Source organism: Danio rerio, chromosome 21 (assembly GCF_049306965.1).
Source record: "Danio rerio strain Tuebingen ecotype United States chromosome 21, GRCz12tu, whole genome shotgun sequence".
Lineage (NCBI taxonomy): Eukaryota > Metazoa > Chordata > Actinopteri > Cypriniformes > Danionidae > Danio > Danio rerio.
The window spans coordinates 7,847,278-7,862,500 of record NC_133196.1 but is presented as its reverse complement, the minus strand read 5'-3'; the positions used below and the strand labels follow the sequence as shown (position 1 = coordinate 7,862,500).

Here is a 15,223-nt window from a genome sequence, read left to right as displayed (position 1 = left end):
TATTATTAAAGTTTAAGGTAAAAACAAATATAGAAAACTTCTTTAATGTTTACATTATAATTAAGTTTTAACATATTACCTTACAGTGTTCCTAAATATCACATTTTTATCACATAAATAGACTAAAATTCACCCAAATTAAGTAAAAAAAAAAACTATTTCTGTTATTTTCATCTATCGAATTATTCATATTTGTCTATCCTTCTTTCTGATGAGATGCTAAACCAAGGCTGAAGCAGATCGCACATCAGAAGCGCCGCTTGGCGACGCACAGCATTGCACCATGCAGCGCTATGCATTTCAGAATTCTAAACGTAGGTTTCTATGTAGCACCCAGCCACGACTCAGGACACTGTTCATATCCTTGACTCTCTGTGGACGGTAAAAACTCCAGGATGTCCTTGGAAAAAGAGTAAGGGTTTAACCCCGGCATCCTGGCCAAATTTGCCCACTGGCCTCTGTCCATCATGTCCAAACACCCCCATATCATAATTAGCTTCATCACTCTGTCAACTCTGGTGTGTGGTCTGGCACAATATGGCTGCTGTCGTGTCATCCAGGTGGATACTGCAGACTGATGGTATGTGGAGATTCCCCCAAAAAATGTGTAAAGTGCTTTGAAAAAGGTTTTTGAAAAAAAGCTCTATATAAATGTAAGTAATAATTATTAAATATTTCTATTATTTTGCTTTTTTGTCCTCAATTTTGTCAATATGTACCGAAAGTCAAACAGGCTGCATTGTGGGAAACAATACTTTACCTAGTGTGCTCAGAGTGCATAAAAATGCATCATATATTAGCAAGTGCATTAAGTTTTAGGGTTGCATAATACTGTGAAAATATATAATATGCTATGGAGGGGTGAGGTGTCCAACCTACAGCATCTAAACACTGGGGTACCTCAAGGCTCTGTTCTTGGGCCACTTCTCTTCTCCATCTACACATCATCTCTAGGACCAGTCATCCAGAGACATGGATTCTCCTACCACTGCTATGCTGATGATACCCAGCTATACCTCTCTTTTCATCCTGATGATCTCTCGGTTCCAGCTCGTATCTCAGCCTGCCTGTTGGATATTTCACACTGGATGAAAGATCATCATCTTCAGCTCAACCTCGCAAAAACGGAAATGCTTGTAGTTTCTGCCAACCCGACTCTACACCATAACTTTTCAATCCAGATGGATGGAGCAACCATTACTGCATCCAAAATGGTGAAAAGCCTTGGAGTAACGATTGATGACCAACTAAACTTCTCTGACCACATCTCTAGAACTGCTCGATCGTGCAGATTCACACTCTATAACATCAGAAAGATCCGACCCTTCTTATCTGAACATGCAGCTCAACTCCTTGTTCAAGCTCTTGTTCTCTCCAAACTGGATTACTGTAACTCTCTACTAGCTGGGCTTCCAGCTAACTCTATCAAGCCTCTTCAACTGCTCCAGAATGCAGCAGCACGAGTGGTCTTCAATGAACCTAAACGAGCACATGTCACTCCGCTGCTACTCCGTTTGCACTGGCTGCCAGTTGCTGCTCGCATCAAATTCAAAGCTCTGATGTTTGCCTACAAAGTGACTTCTGGCCTTGCTCCTCCTTATCTGCTCTCGCTTCTGCAGATCTATGTGCCCTCCAGAAACTTGCGTTCTGTGAATGAACGTCGCCTCGTGGTTCCATCCCAAAGAGGGAAAAAATCACTTTCGCTCACGCTCACGCTCAATCTGCCCAGTTGGTGGAATGAACTCCCTAACTGCATCAGAACAGCAGAGTCACTCGCTACTTTCAAGAAACGACTAAAAACTCAACTATTTAGTCTCCACTACACTTCCTAAACTGTAATTGCCTCTCTGAATATCACACTAACTGTACAAAAAAAAATAAAAATAAATAAAAATACTAATACTACTAATACTTCCCTTCTTAGACTTTACAGACCTGAAACTTGCTTATAGCACTTATTCATTGTTGCTCTTGGTTGTGTAAATTGCTTCCTTGTCCTCATTTGTAAGTCGCTTTGGATAAAAGCGTCTGCTAAATGACTAAATGTAAATGTAAAAATGTTGTTGAGTATTACGATAATAATAATATTTCTTGTGATATAGAGAAATCCTCTTTTCCTGTTAAAAAAAATAAATGCAATACACCTCTCTGTGTCACAGATATTCGCAAAATCTTTGCATTTCCCCAAAATACACACAGATTTAGCACACAGATAAAATTGGAGTGTTTTTTAGATGAAAATAAAGTATTAAAATTTGGTTTTAGCAGCTAATATGTGACACAGCACAAGTAGTATTACGGTCTTTTACAGTAATGCAGCCTGACCGTATGTATGCGCAACCACACTTCAAGTGTACTGTATACTTATCTCACACTTGTTTAGTTGACCCAGAAGTCTATAAACCCTCGTGCCACAGGGTAACCCTACAATCTAACATTAGCACTACACAACCACAACTAGGTGCTGAACAAACACACACACACGTTCCTCTGTCAAAGTCCCAGAGAGATGCTGAAACACTTTAAACACTCCGTGAAGACCAAAGACACACAAACACCTGCCAAACACACACTGACCTGTTCATTTTCTCTATCAACTCTGTGTTGATTATTTCTCATCTCTTACATGCAGAGTTGTACTTCTCAAGTTGTGACTAATTTCAATAGTATAGCTTTACAATACTACTGTACATGCTACTGTATACATTTAAAGTTACACAATAAAGATGTAACTGATGGTTTTTTACACTCCTCTGTTTGTGGAAATAGGCTCACACTCAATTTAAACAGCTGAATTTGACCATTGTTTAATTTATTCAGCCGATCTCTTTTCAGAGCACTTTTAGCTTAGCTTAGCATAGATCATTGAATCAGATTAGACCATTAGCATCTCACTCAAAAAAACTCAAAATGGAGTTTTGATAAGTTTTCATATTTAAAGCCTGACTCTTCTGTAGTTACATTGTGTACACCAATGCAAAAGGAAAAGCTGTTCTAGGCCGATATGATTAGGATCTTTACTCTCATGCTGGTGTAATAATTAGGGAGCTTTGCTGCTTGAGCATGGCTGCAGCAGGTGCAATGCTAATAAACAGTGGCTGTTGCCCAGTTATATAGCTGGGGACTATTTTTTATGCGCTGTAATATTTTTTATATTTTATCCTACTAGCAATATCAGCCTAGAAAGTAGCCACTTTTTAGTACACAATGTAACTACAGACGAATCAAGCTTTACATATGAGAATATCAAAACTTTTTTTTTTTTTTCTTGAGCGAGATGCTAATGGTCTAATCCAATTGCATGATCTAAAAGTGCTAAAAGTTCTCCGACCAGACCCAGAGATCATTTAAATGGATTTTAAAAAAATGCTAAATCTCAACCGTTTAACTCTGGGGGAGTTGTAAAATGAGTGTGTTTTCTAAAAAAACGTAGAATGTTCCTTTAAATGGCATCATGAAACCTCTACTGGTGAATTTTGTGCAGGTTCAGAAAGCTCCTGGAGTTCCTACTTACCTCAAACACCTCTTCATCCAGGATCCGCGTCCCGAAGACCACAATGCCTTTGGTGTCGATGATGGGATGAGGGCTTCTGGAGAGTGTCCGCGTCACCTTTTTCTTACAGTCCAAAATCAGAGTGATGCTCTGTTTGTGAACGCTGATCGCTACACGGTGCCACCTGAAACACACACACACAAATGAGGGTTAGAAATCAGTCTATCCATCCACCAGTCTGTTCATCCATTCATCTCTCCATCCACCTGTTTGTCCATCTATCTATCTATAGTTCTGTTCTCTATCTATCTATCTATCTATCTATCTATCTATCTATCTATCTATCTATCTATCTATCTATCTATCTATCTATCTATCTATCTATCTATCTATCTATCTATCTATCCGTATGTGTGTCTGTTCATCCATCCATCCATCCATCCATCCATCCATCCTCTATCTATCTATCTATCTATCTATCTATCTATCTATCTATCTATCTATCTATCTATCTATCTATCTATCTATCTATCTATCTATCTATCTATCTATCTATCTATCTATCTATCTATCTATCTGTCTGTCTATCTGTCTGTCTATCTGTCTATCTATCTATCTATCTATCTATCTATCTATCTATCTATCTATCACCATCTATCCATCCGTATGTGTGTCTGTTCATCCATCCATCCATCCATCCATCCATCCATCCATCCATCCATCCATCCATCCATCTATCTATCTATCTATCTATCTATCTATCCATCCGTATGTGTGTCTGTTCATCCATCCATCCACCCATCCATCCATCCATTCATCCATCCGTCCATCCGTCCATCCATACATTTGTCTGTCTGTTCATTCATCCATCCGTCCATCTATCTATTCATCCATACATCTACTTATCTGGATATCTATCCATCCCTATGCATCTATCTCTATTTATCTATTCATCCATCTCTCTGTCTGTGTCTATATATCTGTCTGTCAATATATCTATCCATACAAAGTGTTTTCATAACATCTGCATATGTGCTACTTCAGTGTTCAGCGGTGTTTATAGTCTCATAGGGTGTAACAGCTGAGTCTGCTCACCTGTGCAGGTGTTTTCCTCACACCAGTGGCACAGTAAATATGTCACACATCAAAGCTAATAATCAAAACCAAACACACTCAATCCTACCCAGACATTACGCAACCACATAGCTTGTGTTGGTTTTGTGTGTGTGTGTATGTCTTACTTTCCGTCTGCCAGGTTGATTCCTCTGAAGAGCGGGTAGTCCTCTGGGCCGGGTTTGCCTAAGTGATCCTCATACAGGAATACAGGAGAACGTCCCACTTCCAAACCCAGCTGCTGGATGCCCTGCTCATTATACACCGACAGCAGGAACGACTGACTGCCTTTCTTTGGCCTCACCGTCGCCAAAATGGAGAAGTCCTCCGGAAACATGGATGCTACAGAGAGAGAGGGGGTTATAACGGTAAATGACAAGTGTTTTAGTGGGGTGGGTGGGTTTATGTGCAGTCAGGTAACAAAAAAAAACACAGATAAGAGCAACATGGAAGATGTTTACAAACCATAACAGACATTTACAGAAATGCCAAATTCAAAATGGTTAATAATACATAAAACACTCTTAATATGCAACTGTGTTTTTACGCTCATTCAAGGTGGTTTTTGACCTTTAGAAAATTCATTCATTCATTTTCTTTACAGCTTAGTCCCTTTATTAATCTGGGGTCACCACAGCGGAATGAACCACCAACTTATCCAGCATATGCTTTACGCAGTGGATGCCCTTCCAGCCACAACCCATCTCTGGGAAACATCCACACACACTCATTCATACTCATACACGACAGACAATTCGTTAACTAGGCAGGTTAGGGTAATTAAGCAAAATATTGTATAACTACAGTATGGTTTGTTCTGTAGACTATTGAAAAAATATATAGTTTAAAGGGGCTAATTATTGTGACCCTAAAATGGTTTTTAAAAAATTAAAAACTGCTTTTATTCTAGCCGAAATAAAACAAACAAGACTTTCTCCAGAGAAAAAAATATTATCAGACATACTGTGAAAATTTCCTTGCTCTGTTAAACATTGTTTGGGACATATTTAAAAAAAGATAAAAATCAAAGGGGGACTAATAATTCTGACTTCAACTGTGTATATACACACACATTTACATTTGTGGTAACATAAGAAATATGAAACATACAATACAATAATTGGACAAGCAAGATTGCATTTTGCATGCAATACACCTGTACACAAATAAATGTACTGTATAAATACGAGTGTTCACATATATTTTTCGATCTACTATCGACTCTTCTCTACAAATATCAGATTTGTTTTAAACCTTAATTTCCATAGTAGACTGTTATGGTGAAAAAACAACTCATCATTTTGAGCAGCGAGGCTCACACGATGACAAATACACTTTATTTTTTGGTGGCCTTGGCCAAATTACTGACAAAATAAGTAGGTTTTTGAAGCAAGAATGAAATGTTTTGTGTGAACTACTACATTTTGCAGACATGCATTAAAATTCTGAAGTTCCAGCAAACAGATGTGAGATTCGCACTCACAGTTTAGAGAATGTTAAGACTGTTTAAAAAAAAAAAAATGTGCCAAAGCAATTGAGAATAACTCTAGAACAGCCCCCCGGAGTACACAGTTATATTGACTACATGAGAAATGTTGTGTACTGAGAAATGAGCCAAAGCGACTGTATTAACAAGCCCTAAAAAGTTTTTTTTTTTTATTATTAATATTACTTTTTTTTATTAATTTATTTATTTTTATTTATTTATTTTTATTTTTTACATAATAAGTACTGGCTAAGTTTTATTCCCCATTAAAAAAAATAATAATTTTAATGTAGAAAAATGATGTGAAAATTGTAGAACTATTAAATGAAAAAAAACAAGGCATTGGCAACTAAAAGAGGAACTAAAGTACAAAAATTAATAACACGCTTGCAAAAAAAAGAAGCTAAATAAAACTAACCATAAATATCACGTTTGAAAAAAAAATGATGTAAAAAAATTTCATTAAAATTAAAAAACCATATAAATCATTGGCATTTAAATGATGTAATACCATACTAAAAAACACTCACAAAAATATTAAAAATAAAACTAATATTAAAAAAACAAAAACAAAACTTAAATATAGTTTAAAAAATAACTTTTTTTAACAAAAAAAATCCTTGGAAATGAGAAGTGTTTGAGGGTGTTTTCTGACAGAGCATTACATCACGTCTGATGCTGTCAGGTAACAAAGATAAAGTGTTTGACAGGATAAGAGCAGAATGGAAAACGCTGGATCTCTTGGCACATCTTTGGGAAACTCTGTAACAGTCGCAGTCTGTGTGTTGATAAGAGTTCTGGATCTCCTTTGAGGGAGTAAGAAAAGCGAGAGAGAGAGAAAGATGGAGAGAGTAATGAGGAGAACAGCTGTTCCCTGAGAGACATTTTATTACTCTAATTCATCCAGCAGAGAAAGAGAACAAACACAGCCAGAATCACCAGAACAAACACAGAGTGAAAAATACCAGCAGCATTCTTAAAGGGCCAGCGCACTGAAAACAAAAAAAGAAGAGTTATCTATCATTGTTTACACAGAATCAAGATGCTTTAATAATTCCCAAAAAAATGAAAATTCTTTCATCATTTTCTCACCCTTCACTTGTTCAAAACCCATTTGAGTGTCTTTTAACACAAAAGAATTTATATTGAAAAATGCCGATTGACCAGTGACTTCCATTGTAACTTTTTTGCCCACTATGGAAGTCAACGTGTGCCAGCATTCTTCAAAACAACCTTCTTTTGTGTTCAACAGAAGAAAGAAACTCATAAAGGTTCAAAAGCCACATGAGGGAGAATATATAATGAGGTAATGTTCATGCTTTTGGTGAACTGTCCCTTTAAGAGATTTCTTGTGAGGTTTCTTATGAGGTGTCCAGCTCTATAAATGCAACTAAAAGCTTTAGAAAAGATCATAAAAATAATTTTCACTATATTCTTTTGAATAAAGTATAGGGTAAAGAAGATAAAAATAAATAAATAAATACTTTTATTTTGAAAGGGTGCATTAAATCGATCAAATATGACACATTTAATAAATATTTATCTTTGAAACAAGTATAATATACTAATCAATGAATTCTGGAAAAATTGTGACATCTAAATCACCATTGATAATTATATTAATAATATTTCTTGATCGTCAGGTCAGCATTTTGCAATGATTTCTTAAGGATCATGCGACGCTGTAGACTAATGATATGAAAATTCTGCTTTGCTTTAAAAGGAATAAATTCATTCATTCATTTTCCTTTGACTTAGTCACTTTATTCAACAGGGGTCGCCACAGCGGAATGAACCGCCAACTTATCCAGTTTATGTTTTACAGCAGATGCCCTTCCAGCTGCAACCCAGTACTGGGAAACATCCGTACACACTCATTCACACTCATACACTATGGCCAATTTAGTTTATTCAATTCACCTATAGCACATGACTTTGGACTGTGGGGGAAACTGGAGCACCTGGAGACCCACACCAACAAGGAGAGAACATGCAAACTCCACACAGAAATGCCAACTGACCCAACTGGGGCTCGAACCAGCAACCTTCTTGCTGTAAGGTGACAGTCCTAACAACTGAACCTCAAGGTCTTTTGTCCAGAATCCTTTCCTACTTTTCAGTGAAATCAAATTAAAGCATTTGTTATTCTGACTAAAATGCTCGAAATGACAATATTTAAAATTTGTAAAAAAAAATAATAACAATAATAATAATAATTTTCAGACCTTTACAGAATAAAATAAATATTAAATTTTTACTAAAACCCATACTTAATAAATCTTAAAAAATAAAAATAAATAAATAAATAAATAAATAAATAAAACTCTGAAAGGGCTAGTTCACCCAAAATAAAGCACTGTGCCACCCCAATTCTGTCATCATTTATGTTATTATATCAGGAAAAGTTTACAGAATTAAAGCGATAGTTCACCCAAAAATGACAATTCAGTTTAAAACATTTACTCAGGCAAGACTTGGCTTGAGTTTCTTTCTTCACAAAAGAAGATATTTTGAAAAATGCTGTGTGCTGTTTGGCTTTTGTGTAAACATTATAAACGGAATTGTCATTTTTGGATGAACTATCGCTTTAATTCTGTAAACTTTTCTTCATATGATGACAGAATTGAGGTGGCACAGTGATTAGCACTTTCGCCTCACAGCAAGAAGGTTGCTGGTTCAAGCCCCGGCTTGGTCAGTTGGCATTTCAGTTTGCATGTTCTCTGTGCTGGCGTGGGTTTCATCCGGGTGCTCCGGTTTCCCCCACAATCCAAACACATGTGCTACAGGTGAATTAGATACACTAAATTGGCCGTAGTGAATGTATATGAATAAGAGTGTATGGGTGTTTCCCAGTACTGGGTTGCAGCTGAAAGGGCATCCGCTGCATAAAAAATACACTGCATATGTTGGTGGTTCATTCCACTGTGGCAACCCCTGATTAATAAAGGGACTAAGCCAAAGGAAAATTAATGAATGAATTGATTTTTAGAGTGAACTCTCCCTTTAAGACTGCAGTAAAAAAAAAACACAAAGAAAAAGAAGGGGAAAGGGTGAAATTAAACAGTCTCTTTCTAAAATGAGAAAAACAGGCATGACTACACACACATGCCAAACAGATGCCCGCCGCCAGGACCTCTGGGAAAATCTGTCCTGGTCACACAGGAAGAGTGTTTTCCAGCAGACAATCACACATACATGTGTGCCGTAAACACACCTGACGGCTGCACTGCTGTTTATGACTCTTTATGGAAAGGCTTTAATCAGGTTAGAGTCATTACTGGACTCTGTAAAGTTTATAATGGTTCGGAGAGAACATTTGACTCTGAAAGCCCGTCTCCATGTCTGACTCCTCCTGTGTTTATGTCTGGAGATATTTTTTGAGTCTTCACATCAGTCTCCAGCCACTACACACACTAAACGTCTACATCTCTAGCATTTCTTGCTTTTCTTTTAAACATGAGGTTTAAATTCAATGAAATGTATTCAAAATATGTTTTTTGGTCTTTAAATATGTCTAAAATTTTATTGAGGTGAGTCTATTAATAAATAAAAATGCTTTTGTTCACATTTTGAGAGTAATTTCATATAATGTGTACAAAAATGTGCGAAAATAAAGCCATGGCATCAGAATCCAGACAAAAATTAAGATTTTTAATGTTTGACTGCAGCAAAATTCTTTAAATAAAGGGAGTTTAAAATGTTTAGACTGAAATAATCAGACATAAATATTAGATTAAAAGTAGCACTAATGTAAAAAGAAAATATATTAAAATCAAAAAGTACACAGACAACTAAATGATGTAAAAAGTATCTGCAAATTAACAGATTTCTGAATTTAGTGATTCATGTTTTTATTAATTTTTTGATTATTTATGCATTATGAGACCTTGATCTTTCTTCGGACAACTTGAAATTTAAAGGAAGTGACTTTTATGAACATTTTTAGTAGTTTAAAGTGATATTTTGTCTGGGTTGGTGTTGTATATTATGTTGCAAAAAAAAAAAAATTTAATTAGCTGTCGGTACATTTTCTGTTATTTTACAGATTTATTTCTCTATATATTATTTCTAATACATTATATTATTTCAAACTAGTAAAATGTCAATAAAAGTCACTTTGTTAATCTGTAGAGTTGAATTTTCGACATCAAAAGTCATATATATATATATATATATATATATATATATATATATACATACACAGAAATAAAGTGATCTCAAAATTCTGTTACATGACAAAATATAAATGTGTCACATTTTAGTCTTGTTATTTATACCTTTTATTATATATATATATATATATATATATATATATATATATATATATATATATATATATATATATATATATATATATATACATACATACATATATATATATATATATATATAAATATATATATATATATTATATATATATAATCAATATATATATATATATATATATATATATAAGTAACCAGAGGTTACTGTCTACATTTTTGCAAATCTGAAATACGTTATTTAGGGCACGTTTCGTTGCAATTTTCAGATGTTGAATCCACTAGAGGACGCTGTCTACATTTTCTCAAATCTGAAATAAGTTACTTAGGCCATGTTTCATTGCATGTTTCAGATGTCTAATCCACTAAAATGTGCTGTCTACATTTTTTCGAATCTGAAATACATTAATTAGGACACGTTTCGTTGCAAGTTTCAGATGTCAAATCCACAAGAGGGAGCTGTCCACATTTTTTCAAATCAGAAATACATTACCTAGAGCACGTTTCAGTGTATGTTTCAGTTGTCGAATCCACTAGAGGAATGCTGTCTACATTTTTGCAAATCTGAAACACATTACTTAGGGCATGTTTTGTTGCATGTTTCAGATGCCAAATCCACTAAAGGGCGCTGTCTGCATTTTTCTAAATTTGAAATACATTACTTATGTCTCATTTCGTTGCATGTTTCAGATGCCAATCCACTAGAGGGCGCTGTCCACATTTTTGTGAATCTGAAATACCTTACTTAAAGCACGTTTTGTTGTACATTTCAAATAAACGTCATTCTTGTGCACATCCACAAGAGGGCAGAGCTTGTCATATAGTTTAGCCAGCAAACCACTGACCTAAAGTCTTCCATTAACTCAATTAGTTCAGATCAGTTTGGAACACACTAATAAAATTTTTCAAACTATTTAGGCCGGATATTATGCGAATTTGAAAATTTTAGATTTTCAATATATAAAGAAACTGTTTTCAATATGAACCTTTATTTTGAAGCGTGACTTTAGTGAGAATTTGTCACAAAAAAAAACTAATTTCATTTCGACATCGCAGCCAAAATTCAGACAAAAAAAAGTAGAAAGTCTAACAGAATATCTTGTAAATTGTACACCAAAAATCCTTTTTGACACTACACACATATCGTTGTGTGTAAATAATGAAACTTTATAAGGCATTTTTACAATTTCACGTTTTTTGTTTTTACATGCCCACACAAGTGTCATGTTCGCATGCACAACAAGAGATGCTGTGTGCTTTTGTCCTGGTTTTGTGTGTTAAAGACGGAGCAGAAGGTCAGAGGTCAGGATCTGGAGGTCATCACTCAGGAGACGAGCTCTGTCTAAAGCAGGGTTCAGAGAAACCTCATATCTCTGCTCTCATCTCTCATCCCTGCAGCCAGAATTAAGTCTTTATGCAGGCGACCTAAAGGAATGCTGGAGTCCACAGACGCTCAGGAATCACATTACCGGACGCTTAAATACCGCCAGTGGCATCTAGAACAGTTTTCACCATCCTTCTTCTCTATGTTTATGTTGCGTCTATACTGTATGATCTTAATATTTAAACGTCTGCTTTCAAATTCAAAACCAAAAACTTTTATAATCACGCGAGGACTTGATTTTGGGGGCCTGAAAATGCGAACTTCTGAAAATGTTTCAAAACCAGCCCAGCCTTATTGTAAATACATATGTGCTTTAGTCTACATTTTTGTGAAAACACGTTCTTCAGGTACCTTTCCTTGTACGTTTCAGATGTCTAATCCACTAGAGGGCGCAGTCTGTTTTTGCGAATCTGAAAGTAGTTACTTAGGGCACGTTTTGTGGCATGTTTCAGATGTCGAATGCACTAGAGGTCAAGATTTTTGCAAATCTGAAATGTTACTTAGAGCATGTTTTATTGCACATTTCAGATGTTGAATCCACTAGAGGGCGCTGTCTACATTTTTTGCAAATCTTAACGACTTTACTTTGGGTAAATTTCCTTGCATGTTTTAGATGTCGAATCCACTCGAGTGCGCAGTCTATATTTTTGAAAATCTAAAATATGTTACTTTGGGTAGGTTTTGTTGTACGTTTCAGATGTCGAAACCACTAGAGGGCGCAGTCTATGTTTTTGCAAATCTGAAATAAGTTACTTCAGGTAGGTTTCGTTGTACGTTTCAGATGTCAAATCCACTAGATGATGCAGTCTATGTTTTTGCAAATCTAAAATATGTTACTTTGGGTAGGTTTTCTTGTACGTTTCAGATGTCGAAACCACTAGAGGGTGCAGTCTATGTTTTTGCAAATTTGAAATATGTTACTTTGGGTAGATTTAGTTGTAGGTTTCAGATGCCAAACCTACTAAAGGCCGTTGTCTACATTTTTGCGAATCTGGAATACGTTACTTAGGGCACGTTTTGTTGCACGTTTTAAATGTCAAATTCACTAGGGGACACTGTCTACGTGTTTGCAAATCTGAAATACGTTACTGAGGGCACGTTTCATTGTAAGTTTCAGATGTCAAATTTACAAAAGGGCACTGCCAACATTTTTTGCGAATCTGAAATACGTTAATCAGGGTAGGTTTTGTTGTACATTTCTGATGTTAAATCCACTAGAGGCCGTTGTCTACATTATTGCGAATCGGAAATACATTACTTAAGACACGTTTCATAGCACATTTCAGATGTCAAATCCACTAGAGAGCACTATCTACACTTTTGCAAATCTGAAATACGTTACTTAGGCCACGTTTCGTTGATCGTTTTAGATGTAAAATCCACTAATATCCATCTAATAGATTGTCGGCATGACACAGACCAACATTACTCGCATTACTGAGCAAACTCGGAGCACTTCTTATCTACTTTAGCTCTCTTTGCCACTGGTCCTTTACCACTGTTGTTTTCACATCTGGAAATTTACATATGAACAGTGCTTAATGAGAGACGGGATCGCGTTAGCTGTAATGAGGAGATATAGGAGAATCCGTACCAGTCCTTACTTTTATACGGATTACATAAAAAGAGAGTATTTGGTTTCGATTTGAATTGGTTAATGCAAAAGTAGACATATCAATCTTTATATAGATGTCATAAATCATCATCTTTGTTGATTATTTGCTGAGTTTCATTTTAGTAACGTGTTTTTCTGACCACAGTCTGCTCGCGTCTTTAGACGCTTGTAATAACAATGCCTCGTGGGCATGGCCGCATTAAAACTAATGAGATCAGACTGAGAAACTAGACATAGCGTTGGTTTTATACTGATTACTTTATCAAGCAATGTTTGTTTTCAGCATGCATAGCTGCATTTAAAAGTAGACACTTCAAGCTTTCTAAAGATGCATGGAGTTTCAGCGCATTTTATTAACGCGCTTCAAAAAGCAGTTCACGAAGAGAGAAAAGACAGATTGCTCAAACTGTTTGTTGTCCTTATTTTGCAAAAGCACACACGTTAGTTGTTGTTGTGAGTGTACACAACAAAAAGTAGACAAATAACAGATTCAATTGATGTATTGATCTTATCTGTACGATCGAAACTGAAAGTGTAATTTTAGTTCATTTCATACAGATCAAAACGCGTATACGCGGTCTTCGACCCCAGAGGGTTAAATACGTTTCTCATGACACGTTTTGTTGCATGTTTTAGATGTCAAATCCACTAGAGGGCACTGTCTACAATTTTGTGAATCTAAACTACCTTACTCAGGCCACGTTTCGTTGAATGTTTCAGATGTAAAATCCACTAAAAGGCGCTGTCTACATGTTTGCAAATCTAAAATACATTATTTAGGGCATGTTTCATTGCACGTTTCAGATGTCAAATTTACTAGAAGGTGCTGTGTACTTTTTTGGGAAACTGTAGTTTGTTGTACATTTCAGATAAACCTCCCTCTAGTACACATCCACAAGAAGGCGGAGCTTGTCGTATAGATCACCTAGCAAACCACTGACCTAAACCCTTCACTAATCCCAACCAATAGTGTTTTAAAATGCAAACCTAAGAGAAAGGAGCACTGAGTCCACACAGCTTTACCTTGCTCCAGTCCTTTAGGAACCATGCACCACCGCACTTTAATCCGATTAAAAAAATATTCAAACAATTTTATCAAAGCCTCTATACTTGACAATTGTTCTAGCTCATCCACCATGTTTGTAGTTTAATAACACTTTTCTGCTGAGTTTGTAGTTCTAATGGAATTTAGGTCCAACATGCCATGTATTGTGGCCAATGTTAGCAGTTACATTATGGACAGTTCTACACGCTGATTTTCTACAGGAAATAGTAGACCATCCAGCAAAAGTTCTGCATACTCTTTTTTTTTTGGAACACACTAAGTACATTTTTGAATACTATTTAGGACAGATAGTATGCGAATCGGGAAGCAGCAGTAGAGTGCTTGTGTGTGGATCACCACTCTGTTGCCTGGCAACCAGTCAAAACATACCAGGTGTTTACAAAGCATCTCCGTGACCTCTGACCTCTCTGTTACCAAACAAACTAGCAAAAAAAAGAGAGAAAGAATAGCTTTATGGGTTTGTATGAGGAGGTGTTGTGAAGGAGAAGAAAAGGAAGAGGAATTTAAGACTTTTTTGTAACCAGCTGCAGGAAAAGAGTACAGAAAGAACAGATGCATTGTGTTTGGAGCGAAGGATGATTCATTTCTTCCACATGTGTTCAGTCTGCCGGTGTCTTTCTCAAGCATGCAGGCGTGTGTGTTTGCTTAGCTGGACTTCGGGGACAAAAATCATCCGCAGGAGTGAGTTAAATCTGACAAAAACTCCCTTCATCTGGGGCATTCTCTGAGGGATAATGATTCAGGGGGGTTTTAAGAATTAAGACAAGCACAAATAGATATGAATTAGCATTTTAGCTGAAACAG

General features: G+C 36.1%; 1 protein-coding gene across 3 annotated transcripts in view; it reads right to left on the bottom strand.

The window, feature by feature from the left end:
* The window catches only part of col5a1 (procollagen, type V, alpha 1), a 229,113-nt gene that overhangs the window by 150,929 nt on the left and 62,961 nt on the right, over positions 1-15,223 (bottom strand). For all 3 annotated transcript variants that reach the window (XR_012397110.1, XM_073935763.1, XM_073935764.1), the window contains exons 3-4: positions 4,735-4,948; positions 3,515-3,677 (exon numbers count right to left, since the gene is read on the bottom strand). Coding sequence is in view for 2 of the 3 variants with exons in the window: in XM_073935763.1 (XP_073791864.1) it covers positions 3,515-3,677; positions 4,735-4,948 (377 nt within the window). In the remaining variant the exon portion in view is untranslated. The remainder of the gene's footprint in view (positions 1-3,514; positions 3,678-4,734; positions 4,949-15,223) is intronic.